Source organism: Dermochelys coriacea, chromosome 15 (genome assembly GCF_009764565.3).
Source record: "Dermochelys coriacea isolate rDerCor1 chromosome 15, rDerCor1.pri.v4, whole genome shotgun sequence".
NCBI lineage: Eukaryota > Metazoa > Chordata > Testudines > Dermochelyidae > Dermochelys > Dermochelys coriacea.
In genome coordinates this window covers 1,673,344-1,696,319 of record NC_050082.1, presented here as the reverse complement: position 1 = coordinate 1,696,319, position 22,976 = coordinate 1,673,344, and the positions used below count along the sequence as shown (strand labels likewise).

General features: G+C 47.6%; 1 protein-coding gene across 10 annotated transcripts in view; it reads left to right on the top strand.

Moving 5' to 3' along the window:
- The first annotated feature begins 426 nt into the window (after positions 1-426).
- Positions 427-22,976, top strand: part of NF2 (neurofibromin 2) — a 149,317-nt gene continuing 126,767 nt past the window's right edge. For 6 of the 10 annotated variants that reach the window (XR_006275809.1, XM_038373004.2, XM_038373001.2 and 3 more), the window contains exon 1: positions 429-927. Coding sequence is in view for 8 of the 10 variants with exons in the window: in XM_038373004.2 (XP_038228932.1) it covers positions 814-927 (114 nt within the window). In the remaining 2 variants the exon portion in view is untranslated. Of the gene's footprint in view, positions 928-14,129; positions 14,161-22,976 lie in introns of those variants that run through there. The other 4 variants (XM_043497852.1, XM_038373008.2, XM_038373000.2 and 1 more) reach the window with 3 other exon arrangements.

Sequence of the window (22,976 nt, the reverse complement as noted above, 5' to 3'; positions counted from 1 at the left end):
CAACCCGCCCGCGCCCCCCCCCCCCGAACAATTGTTCTAGCCCCCCCGCCCCGCCCCGCCCTGCCCATGTGGCGCTGCTGTGACGTTTCCCGCCGGTTCACTGGCACAGAGGGGACCGCGGGGCTGAGCAGGGTTAGGGCCACCGCTAGGGGGAGCCAGAGCCCGTGCTTCGCCTTCCCGCCAGGGGCCTGCCGAGCTCCGCTGTCTCTCAATCAATCCTGCTGGGAAGGCGGGACCCTATGGGAACCAGCGGCTAGCGCATGGCAGCGCCACGAGCCAGTCAAAGTGTAGACGGCTCCGGGGTCTGGGAGGGTGGAACGTCCTATTGGCTGCGATGCCCCTCCAGGAGGCGGGAGGAAGGGCTCTGTCCCGCTACTGGCCAATGGCGGAGAGCGGTGGGGTTAGGGTGTGCCCGCTGAGGCGAGCGGAGCTGTGGGAGGCAGGTAGCGCTGGCTTCTCGCGGACCCCCGCCCCGCCCCCGCTAGGGCCCGAGCCCCCAGCGGCCGCCGGAGCTGGGGAGGCCGCCCCGCGCTGCGGGCCAGGGCCCCGACTTCCCCGGGCGCGGTCCCGCCGGCCGCCGAGCTCCGCAGGCAGGAGCGCCGGGGCGAGCTGAGGGCCCGGAGTCAGGCTTGTGCGACGTCCCTGCCCCCGGCTGCCCCCCACTGCAAGCCGGGGGCTTGGCTGACCGGCTCGGGTCTTGTGTCGCAGCCGGCCCCGGCTCGCCCTGCTGGCCAGCTGAGCCTGCCTTCGGGGCCTGGGGCAGCCCGCTGGGGATCTTGCCCTTCTGGAGGCTAACGTCCCCAGCGCCTCGCCATGGCCGGCGCCATAGCCTCTCGGATGAGCTTCAGCTCCCTGAAGAGAAAACAGCCCAAAACCTTCACTGTGCGGATTATTACCATGGACGCCGAGATGGAGTTCAGCTGCGAGGTAACCGCGGCCCTAGTGTCCTGCGCCTGCTGCGCGCTGCTGCCTGGGGCTCCCAGGCGTACACCGCGCCTTTCATTGCCCGGCTCCGGCGATAGCGATCCCCGGGCTGGCACCGACCCCGCCGCTGCTGGGGTGGAGAGCGGCAGCCGTTGGCAGCGCACCGCACCGCACACCGGTGCGGCACAATGGGCTGGGACAGGCCCTGAGGATGAGAACCGTGACAATCGGACTGTAGGGGGAATCGAGGGAGGCAAAACGTAGCTACCCAAGGTGGAATTTGATCAGGATGCGGGGGCTAGCACGCCCCTGTGAAAAGCTTTATGTGAACTTTAATGAACAAAAAGGGGTTTGATGTCATCTAAAACATAGTACTTCCAGCACCACAAATGGCCAGTTGCATCCTGTTGGGGCTCAGGCTTATTGGTCAATCAGAGAAAAGTACTCCCCACTGAATCCACTTTCTGGGGCCCCCCCCCCCCCCCCCCGATTTTCCTGTCTACCAGTGGTGGGGAGCTGCTAGCTAAATACAGATCCTCCAGAGTTTCTCTTGAGAGAGAAGCCTGTTTGTAGCCAAAGGTGGAACATGCAGGGTTTCAATTTGAATGTCCTTGGCTCTCAGGGCCACCTGCATCTGTTTTGGTTAGGAAGCCCTGTTTGTAAATGGTGCTATTTTTGTACAGGCATTGGAAGACTACAAGGAGGCCCTCTAGGAATCCCTAGTTAATCTAGCGTCAAAGTGTAATGTCTTACACACAAGATGTGTTGGGAGAGAAACTGTATGAATATAAGTATCAGAGGGGTAGCCTTGTTAGCCTGTATCTGTAAAAGCACTTGTGTCTCAGCGCAGGAGGTTCCTTGGTGCTGTGCTGTGATATAACAGAGGAGATGCAATCATGTCTCAGTGCCAGCGGTTCTGGGTGCTGTAATATAGCTGAGGGGATGCAGTCGTGTCTTGTGGGAGGTTCCAGGGTGCTGCACTATAATATAGAAGAGGGGAAGTCATGTCTTTGCACAGAAGGTTCCTCAATGCAATTCTTTTGCGACTCCCAACCGCTACTGGAATATGGTACAACACATCCTTGAGCAAAGCAATTGGGGATGGGGTCAAAAATAATTCCTCTGATTATATTACAAAATAACAGTGTGTTCTGGGTCACCCCCTATTATGCTGGTAAATTAGGTACTTTACTCCCCTCTAGCCCCTAAAGAAGAACAGCTTGCAGGTACCCTATTATACACAGGTAAGCAGAAAACTGTGAACAAATAACTCTTTAATTTACATGAGGTTTTTGGATGACTTGAAATATCTTTTGGGGACACTAAAGGATAAACTTTGAATGAGTGCTCTAGTATCCATATGCATTTGGCCTTTCATCCCCTTCATTATCACCCCAGCAACATCACTACTTTATCCTGCTCCAGGAGCGCTGTCTTTGATACGAAAATGCAAGTGATTATCTGCTTTGATCTTACTAGCCAGCAGACCGCAAATTCCAGAGATCAAATTTTGCAAAGTGCATAGCAGACCTAGTGATTTGCCTTTGTAAGTTTGCACTACGGCTATGTGGTGCTAGCAGTCTGCATGATGCAGTTCAAAATAGAAGCAGGATGAAGTATCCAAGGGGGTGGGGGGAGGGCAGTAATAGAGACCAAACCATAGGTTGTGAGATTTCTTGAGTGTCTTCATAACAAGATGGAGCCCTGATCCTGAGTCAGGCCTGTGGGCATTAATGCAGTATAAATAACTTTTTCCTAGGCAAAACATGTCACTAAACTGGAGTCCTAAGAATGTACAGTATCCAGGCACTTGCTATCTGGAGAATGATGCAAACAATGTGAGGGAGGATTTGGAGGGGTACTTCAGATAATTCCAGAGGCATTGCTCTGATGAGAAGTTTCCATCCCTCAACTACTGGAAGGGGTGGCTGCTGAGATTCCTGGCAGGTTGTTGTCTCCAGACTTGGTTTGGGCCTCCATCTGTTTTATTAGTTGACAGCTAGAAGGTGTCTAATTACACTTGAAGTTTCCTCACCATACTCATGTCAGGTTGTTGCTGTGTACTGGGGCCGCTCAGCTGCTTGCTCTCTCTAGTTTCAGAGTAGCAGCCGTGTTAGTCTGTATTCGCAAAAAGAAAAGGAGTACTTGTGGCACCTTAGAGACTAACAAATTTATTTGAGCATAAGCTTTCGTGAGCTACAGCTCACTTCATCGGATGCATTTGGTGGAAAAAACAGAGGAGAGATTTATATATACACACACACAGAGAACATGAAGCAATGGGTTTATCATACACACTGTAAGGAGAGTGATCACTTAAGATAAGCCATCACCAACAGCGGGGGGGGGGGGGGGGGGGAAGGAGGAAAACCTTTCATGGTGACAAGCAGGTAGGCTAATTCCAGCAGTTAACAAGAATATCAGAGGAACAGTGGGGGGTGGGGTGGGAGGGAGAAATACCATGGGGAAATAGTTTTACTTTGTGTAATGACTCATCCATTCCCAGTCTCTATTCAAGCCTAAGTTAATTGTATCCAGTTTGCAAATTAATTCCAATTCAGCAGTCTCTCGTTGGAGTCTGTTTTTGAAGCTTTTTTGTTGACGTATAGCCACTCTTAGGTCTGTGATCGAGTGACTAGAGAGATTGAAGTGTTCTCCAACTGGTTTTTGAATGTTATAATTCTTGACGTCTGATTTGTGTCCATTCATTCTTTTACGTAGAGACTGTCCAGTTTGGCCAATGTACATGGCAGAGGGGCATTGCTGGCACATGATGGCATATATCACATTGGTAGATGCGCAGGTGAACGAGCCTCTGATAGTGTGGCTGATGTGATTAGGCCCTATGATGGTATCCCCTGAATAGATATGTGGACAGAGTTGGCAACGGGCTTTGTTGCAAGGATAGGTTCCTGGGTTAGTGGTTCTGTTGTGTGGTGTGTGGTTGCTGGTGAGTATTTGCTTCAGATTGGGGGGCTGTCTGTAAGCAAGGACTGGTCTGTCTCCCAAGATCTGAGAGAGCGATGGCTCGTCCTTCAGGATAGGTTGTAGATCCTTGATGATGCGTTGGAGGGGTTTTAGTTGGGGGCTGAAGGTGATGGCTAGTGGCGTTCTGTTGTTTTCTTTGTTGGGCCTGTCCTGTAGTAGGTGACTTCTGGGTACTCTTCTGGCTCTGTCAATCTGTTTCTTCACTTCAGCAGGTGGGTACTGTAGTTGTAGGAATGCATGATAGAGATCTTGTAGGTGTTTGTCTCTGTCTGAGGGGTTGGAGCAAATGCGGTTATATCGTAGCGCTTGGCTGTAGACAATGGATCGAGTGGTATGATCTGGATGAAAGCTAGAGGCATGTAGGTAGGAATAGCGGTCAGTAGGTTTCCGATATAGGGTGGTGTTTATGTGACCATCGCTTATTAGCACCGTAGTGTCCAGGAAGTGGATCTCTTGTGTGGACTGGTCCAGGCTGAGGTTGATGGTGGGATGGAAATTGTTGAAATCATGGTGGAATTCCTCAAGAGCTTCTTTTCCATGGGTCCAGATGATGAAGATGTCATCAATGTAGCGCAAGTAGAGTAGGGGCATTAGGGAACGAGAGCTGTCATATCTATTCAGGGGATACCATCATAGGGCCTAATCACATCAGCCACACTATCAGAGGCTCGTTCACCTGCGCATCTACCAATGTGATATATGCCATCATGTGCCAGCAATGCCCCTCTGCCATGTACATTGGCCAAACTGGACAGTCTCTACGTAAAAGAATGAATGGACACAAATCAGACGTCAAGAATTATAACATTCAAAAACCAGTTGGAGAACACTTCAATCTCTCTGGTCACTCGATCACAGACCTAAGAGTGGCTATACTTCAACAAAAAAGCTTCAAAAACAGACTCCAACGAGAGACTGCTGAATTGGAATTAATTTGCAAACTGGATACAATTAACTTAGGCTTGAATAGAGACTGGGAATGGATGAGTCATTACACAAAGTAAAACTATTTCCCCATGGTATTTCTCCCTCCCACCCCACCCCCCACTGTTCCTCTGATATTCTTGTTAACTGCTGGAATTAGCCTACCTGCTTGTCACCATGAAAGGTTTTCCTCCTTCCCCCCCCTGCTGTTGGTGATGGCTTATCTTAAGTGATCACTCTCCTTACAGTGTGTATGATAAACCCATTGTTTCATGTTCTCTGTGTGTGTGTATATAAATCTCTCCTCTGTTTTTTCCACCAAATGCATCCGATGAAGTGAGCTGTAGCTCACGAAAGCTTATGCTCTAATAAATTTGTTAGTCTCTAAGGTGCCACAAGTACTCCTTTTCTTTTTGCTCTCTCTAGGTACTCTTAGCACACTGTTTCTAGTTCGAGTGCTTTTCTTATTCTTAGAGGCAATTATAATTAAGGCTATGATTTAGTCACAGAATCCGTGACTTCCAGCAACCTCCATGACTTCAGCCTGTGATGGTTGGGAGCTGCAGGGTCCCGTGCTGCTCCCAGAGCTCCAAGCAGCCACAGGTAACTGGGTACCCCACAGCTCCCGGCTGCCATGGGATACCCCTGAACCCCCAAGCTCCCAGTTGGTGGCGGGGAACCCCCCAAGCTCCCTGCCGCCACGGGAGGTGGGGAACCCCGCAGCTCCCAGCCTCGGCAGGGGAACCCTGAGCTCCTGGCTGCCACGGGCCCTCGGAGCTGCAGGCGGCAGAGGTATCCCACAGATCTCAACTGCTACAGGCAGCTGCTAGCCCCTGTGCAGCTGCCTGCTTCAGGCGGTGTGGGGACCCACAGATCCCCATTTTTTCATGGATAATTTTAGTAAAAGTCTTGGACAGGTCATGGCTTCTGTGAATTTTTCTTTTTTGCCCGTGACTTTTACTAAAAATATCTGTGACTAAATTTTAGCCTTAATTATAATATACTGCCTTGGGGGAAGCTATCTGCGACCCTCCTCAGTCTGAGCGATTGAGAGAGGAAAGAGACTGCTTAAAAACTCTTGGGGGGTTTTTTAGACACCATCTCCTGTTTAACTCAAATATTGACAAACAGTAAGAAAGAAAAAAAATTGTTAATTCAACTCTTCTCCCCCTTCAGTTAAGGTCTGAGAAAGCTTTGTGTTCTCTGGTCCTCCACGAAGACCTGCAGAAAAGGAAAGAGAAGACTTGAGATTACTTATTTCTAAGAAATAGTAGCTCCCCCAGTTAAAAAGGCCACTTTTCAGGCCTTTATGCCCACCCTGAACAGAGAGGGTATAAACCCATTTTTTCCCCTATTTGTGAGTCACCTTTAAGAATAAGGAAAGTTAATATCCAACACCCACACCTTGGCCTAATTTAACTATAAACAATTGAATGGATTCTCTTCATATGTTCTTAAATAAATATATCATGTTTCAGCTAAGATCAAGCATGGAAAACTTGAGCCCAAAACGAGAGTATTTCAGTAAGGGGAGACAAAAAGAGGTGGGGTTTCTTGTGTGGTGTTTTTTTTTTGTTTTTTTTTTTTTTTCAGAACAGTCTTTTAATAGGGTTCATAAAGCCAGAGAACTGAATACAGGAATTCCTTCACAATACCAATGGAATGGGTTACCTAGGGAGGTGATGGAATCTCCATCCTTAGAGGTTTTTAAGGCCCAGCTTGACAAAGCCCTGGCTGGGATGATTTAGTTGGTGTTGGTCCTGCTTTGAGCAGGGGATTGGACTAGATGACCTCCTGAGGTCTCTTCCAACCCTAATATTCTATGAATCTATGCACATTTCTTGCAGTAAAAAAAAAAATATAAACAAACATTTTCAAGAACCTCTCGTGAAAAGTTTTTGCAAGTCTTAGTTCTGAGGGTTGTTACATTGTACAGTGAAAATACCTTTTTTTCTGCAGATTGAATTTACGAGTCACTTGTGTCCCTTTAGATATACCAAAGGCTGCCAAGCATTTCACCCCTCCCTTGCTATACACTAAAGGAACAGAACTTTGTAACTCGTTTATTGTGCACTTGCTACTGAGCAACCAGTGAATTGGCTTTTGTAGAGCTTGAGTTATACTGGCTGGTGTAGTTGAAATCTAACAGCTCCTAGAATGACTGATCAAATGCTGCCTGTGACAATGATAAATAAAGCCTTCTAATCTTATATGGCTTATTGGGCCTCTCTACTAGCTGAAAATTGTTCAAGAAGATGTGTAGGCTTAAAAGGATTTTATTACGGCTTTCTCTTCCTTTTTCATCTGTTGTTTCTTCAGTATTTCCATTTTCTCGCTCATAATAGTTCATAAACACTGTTTTTTCTTTGTGGTTGATATTTAACCCTCATGAGCCTAACTCATTATATTGCTGTGTTTTCTAATGATCCGGTGGACTTCTAAATTGGGCATGGGATAATAGGAAGCTGATGTTACCCTCCGTTTAAAAAACCGCAACCTTTTTACAAGTAGTTTAAAAAAAGAGTCATGGGTCTGCTGTAATTCTGTTGACTCCAACACAATTATGCCAGGGTGGGTTTGGCCTTGTATGTTTTTATCATTTGTAAAATGTCATTAATAGCCATGGAGAATGAAATTCTCAATCCCCAGAAGAGATAGAGCTAATACAGCATAGCAATGCAAACTTTGCTCAACTGTGTTTCTCCCTCTTGTTCTGGAGGACACCTCTTTCCCCTCTGGGACAAAGAGAGAGTTGTCTTCTTGTCTCCCTGTAAGAATGTCAGTTAATAACATATGTAGTGGTTTTCTATGGTGTGAAAACTTGTCACTTCCTATAGGCTGTGGAGTATTTGTCAGATGATAACAATGTGGGTTGGATTTGAATTGGCAAGTCTTGTATCTTCAAATGACTCCTCAGGGACGCTTCTGCTAAAGAAGCCCTATTTTTATCATTGCAGATGAACTTCCACAGCTTCTCCTGAAAGCACACAGAGAAACTGACAAGAATTGTCAGTGCTGTTATAAAAGCAGGACCTGCGGGAACTCAGCTGCAATCCTTTGCTGCTGCTGTTGGGGAGCCCTGTCTTTGTGGGGAAGGAAGAAGTGAAGGGAGGTGACTTGTGGCTTGGTGGCAGCACATCAGAGCTCGCGTTCCACCATCATCCCTTGCCTTCCAGGTTAGAAGCAATGTTGGAGGGATTATATTTAGCTGCAGGGGATTTGATAACTACCCACCAGCCAAAAGGCAGTCTGCTGCAATTTGAGCCTTTGATGATGTGGATCCTGGAATGAACCCTGAAAAGATTGTTGGGATATGGGGTGAAAGAATGATATGCAACTACTAACTGCCACATGGTTGTCCTGGAAACCCCCCACATGCAGAGCTGTAATGAAGAGTCTGTCTTCAGGTTGGAAGGATGGTCATACTCCAAAGCAGCAAGACTTTGTGCTGAGGGAATGAAACTGCCAGTGCAGTGGTTTCCTAGAGATTTGTTCTCATGGGAGAAATGTAGGGTGCAGATTTATTCTTGCTCTTCCCATTCACTTGTCATCTGTGCACAAAGCAACTTTTCCTTTGTACTGGCTAGTATGGGAGGAGCTAATGGCCAGTTAGGCCACGCAGGGGGAGAGCTGCTGCAGTGTTCCAGCTATGGCTGGCAGTACAGGGACTCCTCTCCCTGATGAGCCATGGCAGCTTTGTTGGGTGGAGAAGGCAGGGAATTACTACTTTTCCGCCCTCTGCCTCTCCTGCATTTGCTTGCCCCTCCCCATGTCTTTCCGACACTGCTGTTCACCCCCAAGGCTTCTGGCCAACCATTGGGGGTCCTGTTGCTATTGAGGCTGTGAAATATTGGGAAGGACTAGTTAGTTAGTAATTGCCTAGATCAGTGGTTCCCAAACTAGGGGCACCGCTTGTTCAGGGAAAGCCCCTGGGGGGATGGGCCAGTTTGTTTACCTGCCGCATCTGCAGGTTTGGCTGATCGCTGCTTCCAGTGGCCGCGGTTCGCCTCTCCAGGCCAATGAGGGCTGCAGGAAGTGGCGGCCAGCACATCCCTTGGCTTGCGCCGCTTCCTGCAGCTCCCATTGGCCGAGAGTGGTGAACCGCGGCCACTAGGAGCTGCGATCGGCTGAACCTACCAATTCGGCAGGTAAACAAACCGGCCCGGCCCGCCAGGGGCTTTCCCTGAACAAGCAGCACCCCTACTTTGGGAACCACTGGCCTAGATTGTGAGCTCTTTTGGGCAGGGAATGCCTTTTCTGTTTTTACTTCCTCCCTGCTTCAAACCCCTTGGTGTCCCCACAACCTCCTGCCCAGTCTCCTGATATCCACCTGCCCACCACCATCTGCTCCCTTGCCTCCCTCCCTTTCTGCCCTTCACTGCATGCAGCTTCTCTCACTCCATCCTCATCTGTCTTTCTGCTGCCCCTGCCTCCACCATGAGTGTAAGTGAATTGGCTGTGTGTGTTGGCAGCTGTATGGTGATGTAGAGGTGAAGAGTTTGAGGAGATCTTGTAGTTATGATGCTGATTGGTAGAGCATGTGTTTAAGGTTGTGCTGTATGTTCTGTAGCTCTAACTGGTTGCTTACATGCTTTGTATTGTTTCTGGGAAATGAACTTGAACAAACTTAACTTTTACTTTAAAAGGTCTTTTTTGTGGGAATAATATATTTCTTTGCTTTTCTCTAGTGCCTTTAATCCAAAAATCTCAAAGCCTTTAACAAATGTAAATGAATTAAGTGCCTCTGACCCCTGTGGGTGTGACATTCCCCAACGTACAATCTGGACTGTTGACCGTTGGTGTCCCCTTAAGTCTCTAGCCTGGGGTGCCTTTTACACTGCTTTGTTATCAGAACAGCCACTCCTGACTGACTTCCACAGCCTTCAGCACGCAAATTCGCTCCCAGCGAAATACATGAGCATGCTGAGGAATCACTCATGAATTAAATACAGGGCGGTACCTGCAAATTCTTACTCCCAACTTTGTCAACCAGAAATGTGTGTCTTGTGCTGCTCAGTACCTTTCTGAACAGTACAAGCTCATAGAAAGTCCATCACTTCATCAACGGAAAATGATATATGCACCAATGATATATGCAAATGGAGTTTCCCACATACTCTAATCCAAACATACTGGATAAAATAAAACAATAAGATAAGTTTATTAACTACAGAAAGATGGATTTTAAGAGATTACAAGTGATGATGCATAAAAGTCAGGATTGGTTACAAAAGAAATAAGAGTAATATGCAAGCTAATATTTAACAAGCTAAATGAACTTAAAAGCAAAGGTTTTGTCTTGCCATACACTGTAGTAAATTTCACAGGCTGGGTCTCCTTCCAGCCTGGGGCCACTTCTCCTTACTTCAGTTTTTTCAGAGTAGTTAATAATATGAGCAGAGAGAAGGGAGGAGGAGATGTGAAGTCAGGTGTTTTCCTCTACCTTTATAACTTACTTTCTTGTGCTAGAAACATCCTTGCTGAGTCATGGTGATGCAGGTCATGCAGGACATAAAGTTTGAATGGTTCCTGTTGCTGAAGAATGGCTGCTTAAGCTGTGACAGCTCTTTAACACCTGGCTAGGGTGGTAGCGTGTCTTTGTCTCTGAACACTTGTTTGAGCCTGCTTTTCTTAAATTTGGAGCATGTTACAGCAATGATACAAAGTAGAATCTTATAACTGCACATACTATGTTGATGCATGTATTTTACCAGGGCAATATTGTTCAGTAGATTGTTTTCAAATGATACCTCACAGGGCATACTTTTATAATTTTTTGTACAAGGCTCTCTCATGGGCTCCTCCTCTCATTTTGTACTAAACCTCATAGAGCACTAGTTTTGGTTTCTTTAAATATATTCTGTTTTAAATCTGCCCCTCAGGAATTCCCAGATGTATATTTTGGGAGATTAAACCTCCTCGAAATTAAACCCAAATCTGTAATAATTCCTAGAAATGGAAGCTTAATGTCTTTTACACTATAAAACTTAAAATAAAACCCCAACTGTATTTATTAAAGCTTTTAATGTGTTTAGGGAAATATTAAAGGCACAAACCCACCCTCTCTTCCTGTTTTCTACTTTCATTGTGGCCATTGAAGTGTGAAGTTTAATTAATCAGCAGCATATTAAGGATGGAGACCTAGGACTGGTTTACACTAGAAAATCAGATCAACCCAGCTATGTTGCTCGGGGTGTGAAAAATCTGCAGCCTGAGTTTGTAGTTAAGCCAGCCTAAGCCCCCTTGTAGAGAGCACTAGGTTGATGGAAGCGTTCTTCTGTCGACCTAGCTATTGCCTCTCGGGGAGGTGGATTTACTACAGTGATGAGAGAACCCCTCCTGTTGCTGTAGTAAGTGTCTACACTGAAGCGCTACTGCAGTGGTTTAAATGTGGACATACCCTACTTGCATAGCTCTTAATATCGCTACATTATGGAAAAGCTGGGTTTGCCCCACCTCCCTGAGAACTAGACCATACATGTTTTATAATACAGCCAGATGGCTTTGTACAGGTAGTCCTCCTTTCAGCAAGATTGTCTTATTTAAATGTTCTAGTACAGTTAGCATTGTGCCGTGATTAAGATTAAGATTTTGTCACCGTTATTTTTAGTAAAAGTTACGGACAGGTCACAGGCAACTGTGACCTGTCTGTGACTTTTACTAAAAATAATGGGGAAGGGGCTGACAGGGAGAGGGCTGAAGCCTAAGCCTCATGGAGTGGGGGAGAGAGTTCAAGCTCTGCTGTGGGAGAAGGGAGTCCAGCACCCGCACTGCAGCAGCTGACGGCTCCGGCACTGGTGCTGCAACCCCAGTGGCTCAGAGCTCTGGGGCCCCCCTACTGTCCGCAGTAGCTGAGTGCTCCGGCTCCCCCTACCGCCCAGGGTGGCTCGGAGCTCCAGGGTCCCCACTGGCTGATACCTCCAGTCCTTCCTGGGGCTGAAGTGGGAAATGTCACAGAGGTCTCTGAAAGTCATGGAATCCATCACATCCATGACATCTTATCCTTAGTCATGATGTAAGATGTTAAAGTAATCTAGCAAAGGTAATGCGGTTCTGTCAGTAGGTGAGACTCCCGGATGAGATACTGTAATATCCCTTTTTTTCCACCAAATGCATCCGATGAAGCGAGCTGTAGCTCATGAAAGCTTATGCTCTAATAAATGTTAGTCTCTAAGGTGCCACAAGTACTCCTTTTCTTTTTGTAATATCCCTGATTTCTGCTGCTGTATCTGAACTCCTGTCCCTGTGTGCCATTGTGAGATGATCAAATTAATTTAGGAAGGAAATTGCATCTTTCCATGCTTTTTGGGGGTGTTCTTTCTCCCCATGAATTAAGGGCAGGTTGGTCTCCTGACCCCCTCTGATTTTGTGGCTGGCCAGGAACCCCATTTTTTTTGCTCTTCACTTGTGTGTCTCCTTCCCTGTCCCACTCTCTCCTTTTCTCTGCAGAGTTATCTATTTGTGTCACTACTTCCACATCTGGTAGGGTGACTGTCCTTCCAGTAGGGTGGGCTCTCCATTCAGCCATTTCTGTAAGGCCTGGGATCTTGGACCCAAAACTCTTCTTCGATTCTTATTCTGCGGAGATATAGCTGCTGCCCCAGCTGGTTCCCTGACCTTAATAGAATCATAGAATATCAGGGTTGGAAGGGACCTCAGGAGGTCATCTAGTCCAATCCCCTGCTCAAAGCAGGACCAATCCCCAACTAAATCATCCCAGCCAGGGCTTTGACAGCAGGAACTTTATGGGTCTTATATTAAAAGTGAACTGAAAAGCTTTGCAACCAGTACAGAGAAATAATTTAGGCTCCCAAACCGACAAGATGCAAGTTTAGACTAAACATATTTGTCAGTCTAAACTTGCATCCTGTTACTGGTCTGGGACTTAAACTAATTCTTTATTGCTTGGAAAGCTGTTCAGTTGACTCTTAAGTAGACTGGACCCAATGCTGGCACTGTATGGTATAGTATTTGTCGTAAGATTCCTTAGCAGGATGTTGAGAGCTACTTAGCTGAGCCATGACACCTATGTTTCAACCCAGTAGTAAACCAGGGTTCTCTTTCTGGCAATTTGTAGGGCCAAATTTACTTCATGGGTGTTGCACAGGAAGGGATAAGGGTGTAAATCAGGGCAGAATTTGGTTCTTAGTGCTAAAAAGTTATGGCAGATGAGTAAATGGGAGATGCATGAAATTCCCCTTCCTTTGCACAATACTCAAACAAAGTTGTGTACATCCCTCCCCACGTGTAGATAAATACCAAATGACAGCAATTTGACAATGGTGTACCAATACCATAGAAACAATGAACTCTCTAATGCAGCTGACCTTCAACAAATAGCTGGCAAGTTAACAGCTCAGAGAAAAATGTAGAGTTGTCAGCAGTAGTAAATATTCTCTTTAAAAGGTGGAGAGGAAAAAAAACAAACCCTTCCCTGACTGCAAAGTGAATTTCAGTGAAATAACTGAAATGCCAACTGCCAAATCAGGGTGTGATTGCCCAGTGCTCTTAGGATACTCTGAGAATGTTTGGGAGGTGGGTGCGATTTGGAAGCTGCTGCTATTTTTTTTTTTTTTTTTTTTTTTTTTAAATACAGGAGGCTCCTATTTTCATTTGAACTTTCTGGTGACGCAATGAGGAGATGTGCACACAAAAAAAGAACATAATGCCCATTGAATTCTAGCAGGTTGTGTGATTTGGGAAGTAGTTTATCAGAGACATCTGCCTTGCCTGTGAAATAATTCAGCTCTGCTTCCTCCTTCTTAGAATACTTAAGTCATTCACATGAGACATATTCTGTGGTTTATGTGCCTTCCTTTGTACTGTCCCCTATGAACGGACAGCCCTCTCTGATCCTGTGTGCCCCATAACTATCTTCTCCCAATTTTTTCCCCCAAATCCTACCTTTTCTCGCACAGTCCTCTAATTCCCTGTAAACCATGACAGTTTCTGTGGATCTGACAGACTGTCTTTATTTTTAAGATAGACCTTCTTTTTTGAGTTAGAAATTCATCTATGTGGTTTTGTGTGTGTATTTTTAATACTATATAATGCTCTTGTTTTGCTTGCAGTGGCATCCTACAGGCAGCAGCTGCAGCCTAAGAGATTCAGGGGAGGTCTACACTACAGCTGGGATTGACGCTCTGAGATCGATCCACTGGCAGTCGATTTAGCAGGTCTAGGGAAGACCCGCCATATCGACAGCAGATCGCTCTCCAGTCGACCCTTGTACTCTACCCCCAACAAGAAGAGTAAGGTAAGTCGACGGGAGAGTTTCTCCCGTCGACCCCCCGCAGGGTAGACCCCACAGTAACTTGACCTAAGGTATGTAGCTGGAGTTGCGTAGTGTAGGTCGATTTACCACGGTAGTGTAGACATAGCTTCAGTCTGAGCAATTTGGACAAGGAAATAACTTTACTGATGGCTTATCTTGCTTCCAGAAAGCACTGCACCACAACTAACAAACAGCATTTCTCCAAAAGCCGTCTATCCTATTATTATTTGTATTATTGTAGTGCCTAGGAGTTCCAGGCGTGGGCCAGCCCCCATAGTGCTAGGCACTGTACAGACACAGAGCAAAAAGACTGTCCCTGCCCCAAAGAGCTTACAATCAAAGGATAAGACAAGACATACCAGATGTCTTGGTAATCCAAGTTCTGTTTCACAGTGTGTAACAATGTCTCATTGTTTCTTTGTGCTCCCCAGTCTGTCTGTCTGTATCTGTATTAATATTATAATATGTGTAAATGCCCAGTCCGCTTTTAAAAATGCACAATATGAATAATATAGAGGAGCAAAAACTTTTTGTGGCTATAGTGCAACATAAAACTGCAACAATGTCTTTACTGTGTAGTACCACAAATGCTGGGGAATGAATTGCAGAGATCCTATGAAGTTAAGAGTGTTCCACTCTTAGGGTATGTCTACACTACGAAATTAGGTTGAATTTATAAAAGTCAAATTTTTAGAAAGCGATTTTTATACAGTCGATTGTGTGTGTTCCCACTTAAGATCATTAAGCTGGTGGAGTGCATCCACAGTACCGAGACTAGCATCGACTTCCAGAGCCTTGCACTGTGGGTAGCTATCCCACAGTTCCTGCAGTCCCTGCCACCCGTTGGAATTCTGGGTTGAGATCCCAGTGCCTGATGGGGCAAAAAACATTGTTGCGGGTGGTTCTGGGTACATGTCATCAGGCCCCCATTCCCTCCCTCCCTCCGTGAAAGCAACGGCAGACAATCGTTTTGTGCCTTTTTTCATGGGTTACCCATGCAGATGCCATACCACGGCAAGCATGGACCCTGCTCAGTTCACTCTCACCATATGTCCCTGGGTGCTGGCAGACGTGGGACTGCATTGCTACACAGCAACAGCTCATTGCCTTGTGGCAGCAGATGGTACATTACGACTGGTAGCCGTCCTTGTCGTCTCCTGGGTGCTCTGGCCGGCCTTACATGACTTATGAGGAGAGGCTGAGGGAGCTGGGATTGTTTAGTCTGCAGAAGAGAAGAATGAGGGGGGATTTGATAGCTGCTTTCAACTACCTGAAAGGGGGTTTCAAAGAGGATGGCTCTAGACTGTTCTCAATGGTAGCAGATGACAGAACGAGGAGTAATGGTCTCCAGTTGCAATGGGGGAGGTTTAGATTGGATATTAGGAAAAACTTTTTCACTAAGAGGGTGGTGAAACACTGGAATGCGTTACCTAGGGAGGTGGTAGAATCTCCTTCCTTAGAGGTTTTTAAGGTCAGGCTTGACAAAGCCCTGGCTAGGATGATTTAACTGGGACTTGGTCCTGCTTTGAGCAGGGGGTTGGACTAGATGACCTTCTGGGGTCCCTTCCAACCCTGATATTCTATGATTCTATGATTCTATGGTCGGGGCACCTGAGCAGACATGGGTGCTCCTGGTAGATCTCAGTGAGGTCTGCTAGGGGCGCCTGCACATAAATGGGCGTGACTCAGGTCATTCTCTTCTTTAAGTTTTGTCTAATGGAGATTCAGTCCTGCCTGGAATATTGGCAGAGGGATAGCTCAGTGGTTTGAGCATTGGCCTGCTAAACCCAGGATTGTGAGTTCAGTCCTTGAGGGGGCCATTCTGCTAAAGGCTGCTCTCCCAGCCAACAGCACCGTGGGCTGCCAGCCTACCCCTCCCTCCCTCCGTGAAAGCAATGGCCAGCAATCGTTTTGCGCCTTTTTCCGTGCAGGCGCCATATTGCTGTCAGCATCGTCATCCACCCGCCACTTCCGCTGCCACTCGCTCTCCTGCTCACACCATACCACGGCAAGCATGGAGCCCGCTCAAATCACAGCAGCAGTTGTGATGGCTCTAAACACCATGCTCATTATCATGCAGTATATGCAGAACCAGAACCTGCAAAAGCAGGCGAGGAGGCCATGGCAGCACGGTAAGGAGAGTGATGAGGACATGGACACAGACTTCTCTCAAAGTACGGGCCCCGGCAATTTGGCCATCCTGGGTGGCAATGGGGCATGCTCATGCTGTGGAATGCCGATTCTGGGCCCGGGAAACAAGCACAGACTGGTGGGACTGCATAGTGTTGCAGGTCTTGGACGATTCCCAGTGGCTGCGAAACTTTTGTATGTGTAAGGGCACTTTCATGGAACTTTGTGACTTGCTTTCCCCTGCCCTGAAGTGCCAGAATACCAAGATAACAGCAGCCCTTACAGTTCACAAATGAGTGGCGATAGCCCTCTGGAAGCTTGCAATGCCAGACAGCTACTGGTCAGTAAGGAATCAATTTGGAGTGGGCAAATCTACTGTGGCGGCTGCTGTGATGCAAGTAGCCAACACGGTCACTGAGCTGCTGCTATCAAGGGTAGTGACTCTGGGAAATCACAGAATATCAGGGTTGGAAGGGACCTCAGGAGGTCATCTAGTCCAACCCCCTGCTTAAAGCAGGACCAATCCCCAACTAAATCATCCCAGTCAGGACTTTGTCAAGCCTGACCTTAAAAACTTCTAAGGAAGGAGATTCCACCACCTCCCTAGGTAACGCATTCCAGTGTTTCATCACTCTCCTAGTGAAAAAGTTTTTCCTAATATCCAACCTAAACCTCCCCCACTGCAACTTGAGACCATTACTCCTCGTTCAGTTATCTGCCACCACTGGGAACAGTCTAGATCCATCCTCTTTGGAACCCCCTTTCAGGTAGTTGAAAACAGCTATCAAATCCCCCCTCATTCTTCTCTTCCGCAGACTAAACAATCCCAGTTCCCTCAGCCCTCCTCATAAGTCATGTGTTCCAGTCCCCTAATCGTTTTTGTTGCCCTCCGCTGGACGCTTTCCAATTTTTCCACATCCTTCTTGTAGTGTGGGGCCCAAAACTGGACACAGTACTCCAGATGAGGCCTCACCAATGTTGAATAGAGGGGAATGATCACGTCCCTCGATCTGCTGGAAATGCCCCTACTTATGCAGCCCAAAATGCCATTGGTCTTCTTGGCAACAAGGGCACACTGTTGACTCATATCCAGCTTCTTGTCCACTGTAACCCCTAGGTCCTTTTCTGCAGAACTGCTGCTTAGCCATTGGGTCCCTAGTCTGTACTGGTGCATGGGAGTTTTCCGTCCCAAGTGCAGGACTCTGCACTTGTCCTTGTTGAACCTCATCAGATTTCTTTTGGCCCAATCCTCTAATTTGTCTAGGGTCCTCTATATCCTACCCCTACCCTCCCAGCATATCTACCTCTCCTCCCAGTTTAGTGTCATCTGCAAACTTGCTGAGGGTGCAGTCCACGCCATCCTCCAGATCATTAATGAAGATATTGAACAAAACCGGCCCGAGGACCGACCCTTGGGGCACTCCACTTGATACCAGCTGGCAGCTAGACATGGAGCCATTGATCACTACCCGTTGAGCCCGACAATCTAGCCAGCTTTCTGTCCACCTTATAGTCCATTCATCCAGCCCATACTTCTTTAACTTACTGGCAAGAATACCGTGGGAGATGTATCAAAAGCTATGCTAAAGTCAAGGAACAACACGTCCACGGGTTTCCCCTCATCCGCAGAGCCAGTTATCTCGTCGTAGAAGGCATTTAGATTAGTCAAGAATGACTTGCCCTTGGTGAATCCATGATGACTGTTCCTGATCACTTTCCTCTCCTCTAAGTGCTTCAAAATTGATTCCTTGAGGACCTACTCCATGATTTTTCAGGGACTGAGCTGAGGCTGACTGGCCTGTAGTTCCCCGGATCCTCCTCCTTCCCTTTTTTTTAAAGATGGGCACTACATTAGCCTTTCTCCAGTTGTCTGGGACCTCCCCCAGTCGCCATGAGTTTTTAAAGATAATGGCCAATGGCTCTGCAATCATATCTACCAGCTCCTTTAGCACTCTCGGATGCAGCGCATCCGGCCCCATGGACTTGTGCTCTTCCAGCTTTTCTAAATAGTCCCGAACCACTTCTTTCTTCACAGGGGGCTGGTCACCTCCTCCCCATGCTGTGCTGCCCAGTGCAGCAGTCTGGGACCTGACCTTGTTCGTGAAGACAGAGGCAAAAAAAGCATTGAGTACCTTAGCTTTTTCCACATCCTCTGTCACTAGGTTGCTTCCCTCATTCAGTAAGGGGCCCACACTTTCCTTGACTTTCTTCTTGTTGCTAACAAACCTGAAGAAACCCTTCTTGTTACTCTTAACATCTCTTGCTAGCTGCACCTCCAGGTGTGATTTGGTCTTCCTGATTTCACTCCTGCATGCCCGAGCAATATTTTTATACTCCTCCCTGGTCATTTGTCCAATCTTCCGCTTCTTGTAAGCTTCTCCTTTGTGTTTAAGATCAGCAAGGGTTTCACTGTTGAGCCAAGCTGGTCCCAGCCATATTTACTATTCTTTCTACACATCGGGATGGCTTGTCCCTGTAACCTCAATAAGGATTCTTTAAAATACAGCCAGCTCTCCTGGTCTCCTTTCCCCCTCCTGTTGTTCTCCCAGGGAATCCTGGCCATCAGTTCCCGGAGTTTGTCAAAGTCTGCTTTTCTGAAGTCCAGGGTCTGTATTCTGCTGCTCTCCTTTCTTCCCTGTGTCAGGATCCTGAACTCGACCATCGCATGGTCACTGTCTCCCAGGTTTCCATCCACTTTTGCTTCCCCTATTAATTCTTCCCGGTTTGTGAGCAGCAGGTCAAGAAGAGCTCTGCCCCTACTTGGTTCCTCCAGCACTTGCACCAGGAAATTGTCCCCTACGCTTTCCAAAAACTTCCTGGATTGTCTGTGCACCACTAAATTGCTCTCCCAGCAGATATCGGGGTGATTGAAGTCTCCCATAAGAACCAGAGCCTGTGATCTAGTAACTTCCGTTAGTTGATGGAAGAAAGCCTCGTCCACCTCATCCCCCTGGTCCGGTGGTCTGTAGCAGGCTCCTACTACGACATCACCCGTGTTGCTCACGCTTCTAAAGTTAATTCAGACACTCAGGTTTTTCTGCAGTTTCATACCAGAGCTCTGAGCAGTCATATTGCTCCCTTACATACAATGCAACTCCCCCACCTTTTCTGCCCTGCCTGTCCTTCCTGAACAGTTTGTATCCATCTATGACAGTACTCCAGTTATGTGAGTTATCCCACCAAGTCTCTGTTATTCCAGTCACATCATAATTCCTTGACTGTGCCAGGACTTCCAGTTCTCCCTGCTTGTTTCCCAGGCTTCTTGCATTTGGGTATAGGCACCTGAGATAACTTGCTGTTTGTCCTGCTTTCTTAGTATGAGGCAGGAGCCCTCCCCTTTCGCGTTCTCCTGCTCTTGCTTCCTCCTGGTATCCCACGTCCCCACTTACCTCAAGGCTTTGGTCTCCTTCCCCCGGTGAACCTAGGTTAAAGTTCTCCTCACTAGGCTAGCCAGCCTGCTTCCAAAGATGCTCTTCCTTCTCTTCGTTAGGTGGATCCCGTCATAGTGCAGGTCTTAGTGGATGGCTTTGCTGCAATGGGATTCCCTAACTGTGGTGGGGCGATAGACGGAACGCATATCCGTATCTTGGGACCGGACCACCAAGGCAGCCAGTACATAAACCGAAAGGGGTACTTTTCAATGGTGCGGCAAACACTGGTGGATCATAAGGGACGTTTCACCAACATCAACGTGGGATGGCCAGGAAAGGTACATGACGCTCGTATCTTTGGGAATTCTGGTCGGTGGGAACAGCTGCAGCAAGGGACTTAGTTTCCAGACCAGAAAATAACCGTTGGGGATGTTGAAATGCCTATAGTTATCCTTGGGGACCCAGCCTACCCCTTAATGCCATGGCTCATGAAGCCATACACAGGGAGCCTGGACAGTAGTCAGGAGCTGTTCAACTACAGGCTGAGCAAGTGCAGAATGGTGGTAGAATGTGCATTTGGATGTTTAAAAGCGAGCTGGCACAGTTTACCGACTCGGTTAGACCTCAGCGAAACCAATATTCCCATTGTTATTACTGCTTGCTGTGTGCGCCACAAAATCTGTGAGTAAGGGGAAGACTTTTATGGCGGGGTGGGAGATTGAGGCAAATCGCCTGGCTGCTGATTATGCGCAGCCAGACACCAGGGCGATCAGAAGAGCACAGCAGGGCACACTGCGCATCGGAGAAGCTTTGAAAACCAGTTTCATGACTAGCCAGGCTACGATGTGACAGTTCTGTTTGTTTCTTGATGAAAACCCGCTCCCTTAGTTCACTCTACTTCCCTGTAAGCCAACCGCCCTCCCCTCCCCCTTTGATCACCATCGGCAGAGGCAATAAAGTCATTGTTATTTCAAATTCATGCATTCTTTATTAATTCGTCACACAAATGGGGGGATAACTGCCAAGGTAGCCCGGGAGGGGTCTGGGAGGAGGGAGGCACCAGGTGGGGTGCAGGAGGAGGGGAGGATGGAAGGACAAGGCAACACTGTAGTTCAAAACTTACTGAATGCCAGCTTTCGTTTGCTTGGGCAATCCTCTGGGGTGGAGTGGTTTGGTTCCCGGAGGCCTCCCCACCGCGTTCTTGGGAGTCTTGGTGAGGAGTCTATGGAACTTGGGGAGGAGGGCGGTTGGTTACACAGTGGCTGCAGTGGCGGTCTGTGTTCCTGCTGCCTTTCCTGCACCTCAACCATACGCCAGAGCATATCAGTTTGATCCTCCAGTAGCCTCAGCATTGCATCCTGCCTCCTCTCATCACGCTGATGCCACCTCTCTCGCTCATCCCTCCTGTCCTCGCGTTCATTTTGTGCTTTCCTGAACTCTGACATTGTCTCCCTCAACACATTGTGCTGGGCTCTTTCAGTGTGGGAGGCCTGCATGAGCTCAGAGAACATTTAATCACAAGTGCATTTTTTTCAGCTTCTAATCTTTGATAGCCTCTGGGAGGAGATGACAGGTGGAGCGTTGAAACATTTGCATCTGCGGGAGGGAAAAAAGGGAGATTAGTTTTTAAAAAGAGACATTTTAGAGAACAATGAGTAGACTCTTTCACGCTGAACCAAGCTGTTAACATTACATAGCATGTGTGCTTTCCTTACAAGGTCACATTTTTCCTCTTACGTTGAGGGCCTGCCGGTATAGTGTGCGAAATGACACACGCAGGGCCGGTGGGCAACAGAATTCGGCTTGCAGGCAGCCATGGTAAGCCATAGTCTTTTGGCTTCTTTAACCTTCCTAACGTGTGGGAATGGTTTCAAACAGCAGCACCCTCATTTCCCATACCAAGCACCCTTTGGATTGGCCCTTTAAAATATGTTGGCCATTTAAAAGGAGGAGCTGCGATTTTCGGGTTAACGTGCAGCAAAAAGCAGCTAACCCCCTCCCCATTCTCTGGGATGATCGCTTCACCCCTCCCCCCACTGCGTGGCTAACAGTGGGGATGATTTCTGTTCAGCCACAGGCAAACAGCCCAGCAGGAACGGCCACCTCTGAATGTCCCCGTAATAAAATTCCCTTATTTCAACCAGGTGACCATAAATGATATTGCTCTCCTGAGGATAACACAGAGAGAGAGAGAGAACGGATGTTGCTTGAATGCCAGCAAACACCGGGACCATATGCTGCCATACTTTCTTATGCAATGATTCCAGACTATGTCCTACTGGCCTGCCATGGTAAAGTGTCCTTCCATGGAGGACAGAATAAGGCTGCCCTCCCCAGAAACCTTTTGCAAAGGCTTTGGGAGTACCTCCACAGGAGAGCTTCATTGAGATGTCCCTGGAGGATTTCCGCTCCATCCCCATACACGTTAACAGACTTTTCCAGTAGCTGTACTGGCCGCGAATGCATCCCAAGTCTTCAGGGCAAATTAATCATTAAACAAGCTTGCTTTTAAACCGTGTATTATATTTACAAAGGTACGCTCACCAGAGCTGCCTTCTCCACCTTCAAGGTCTGGGAGCCCGGGTTGGGAGGGTATTGGATCCAAGGTGATAAACAGTTCCTGGTTGTCAGGAGAGCGTTTCTCCACTTGCCTGTTGTGCGCTCTCTTCCATCTCCCCCTCCTCATCATCTTCCTCGTCCCCAAAATCCTCATCCCTATTGCATGAGACTCCCCGCTTTCAGGAGTCCCTGTACAGGGGTGGGGCAGTGGTAGAGTACTCCCTAGAACTGCATGCCGCTCATCATAGAAGCGGTATGTCTGGGGTTCTGACTCCAAGCGGGCATTTGCCTCTTGGGTTTTTTGGTAGGCTTGCTTAAGCTCCTTAAGTTTCACTTGGCACTGCTCCGGGTTTCTGTAATAGCCTCTGTCCTTCATGCCCTTGGAGATTTTTTTTCAAATATTTTGGCATTTCGTCTTTTGGAACGGAGTTCTGATAGCACGGATTTGTCTCCCCATACAGCGATCAGATCCAGTACCTCCCATTTGGTCTATGCTGGAGCTCTCTTCCGATTCTGGGTCTCCATGGTCACCTGTGCTGAAGAGCTCTGCATGGTCACCTCTGCTGATGAGCTCACCACACTGACCAAACAGGAAATGAAATTCAAAAGTTCACGGGGCTTTTCCTGTCTACCTGGCCAGTGCATCCGAGTTGAGAGTGGTGTCCAGAGAGGTCACAATGGAGCACTCTGGGATAGCTCCAGGAGGCCCCTATCGTCAAATTGTGTCCACGCTACCCCATATTCGACTGAATATTGATTTCAGTGCTAATCCACTCATTGGGGAGGAGTACAGAAACCGGTTTTAA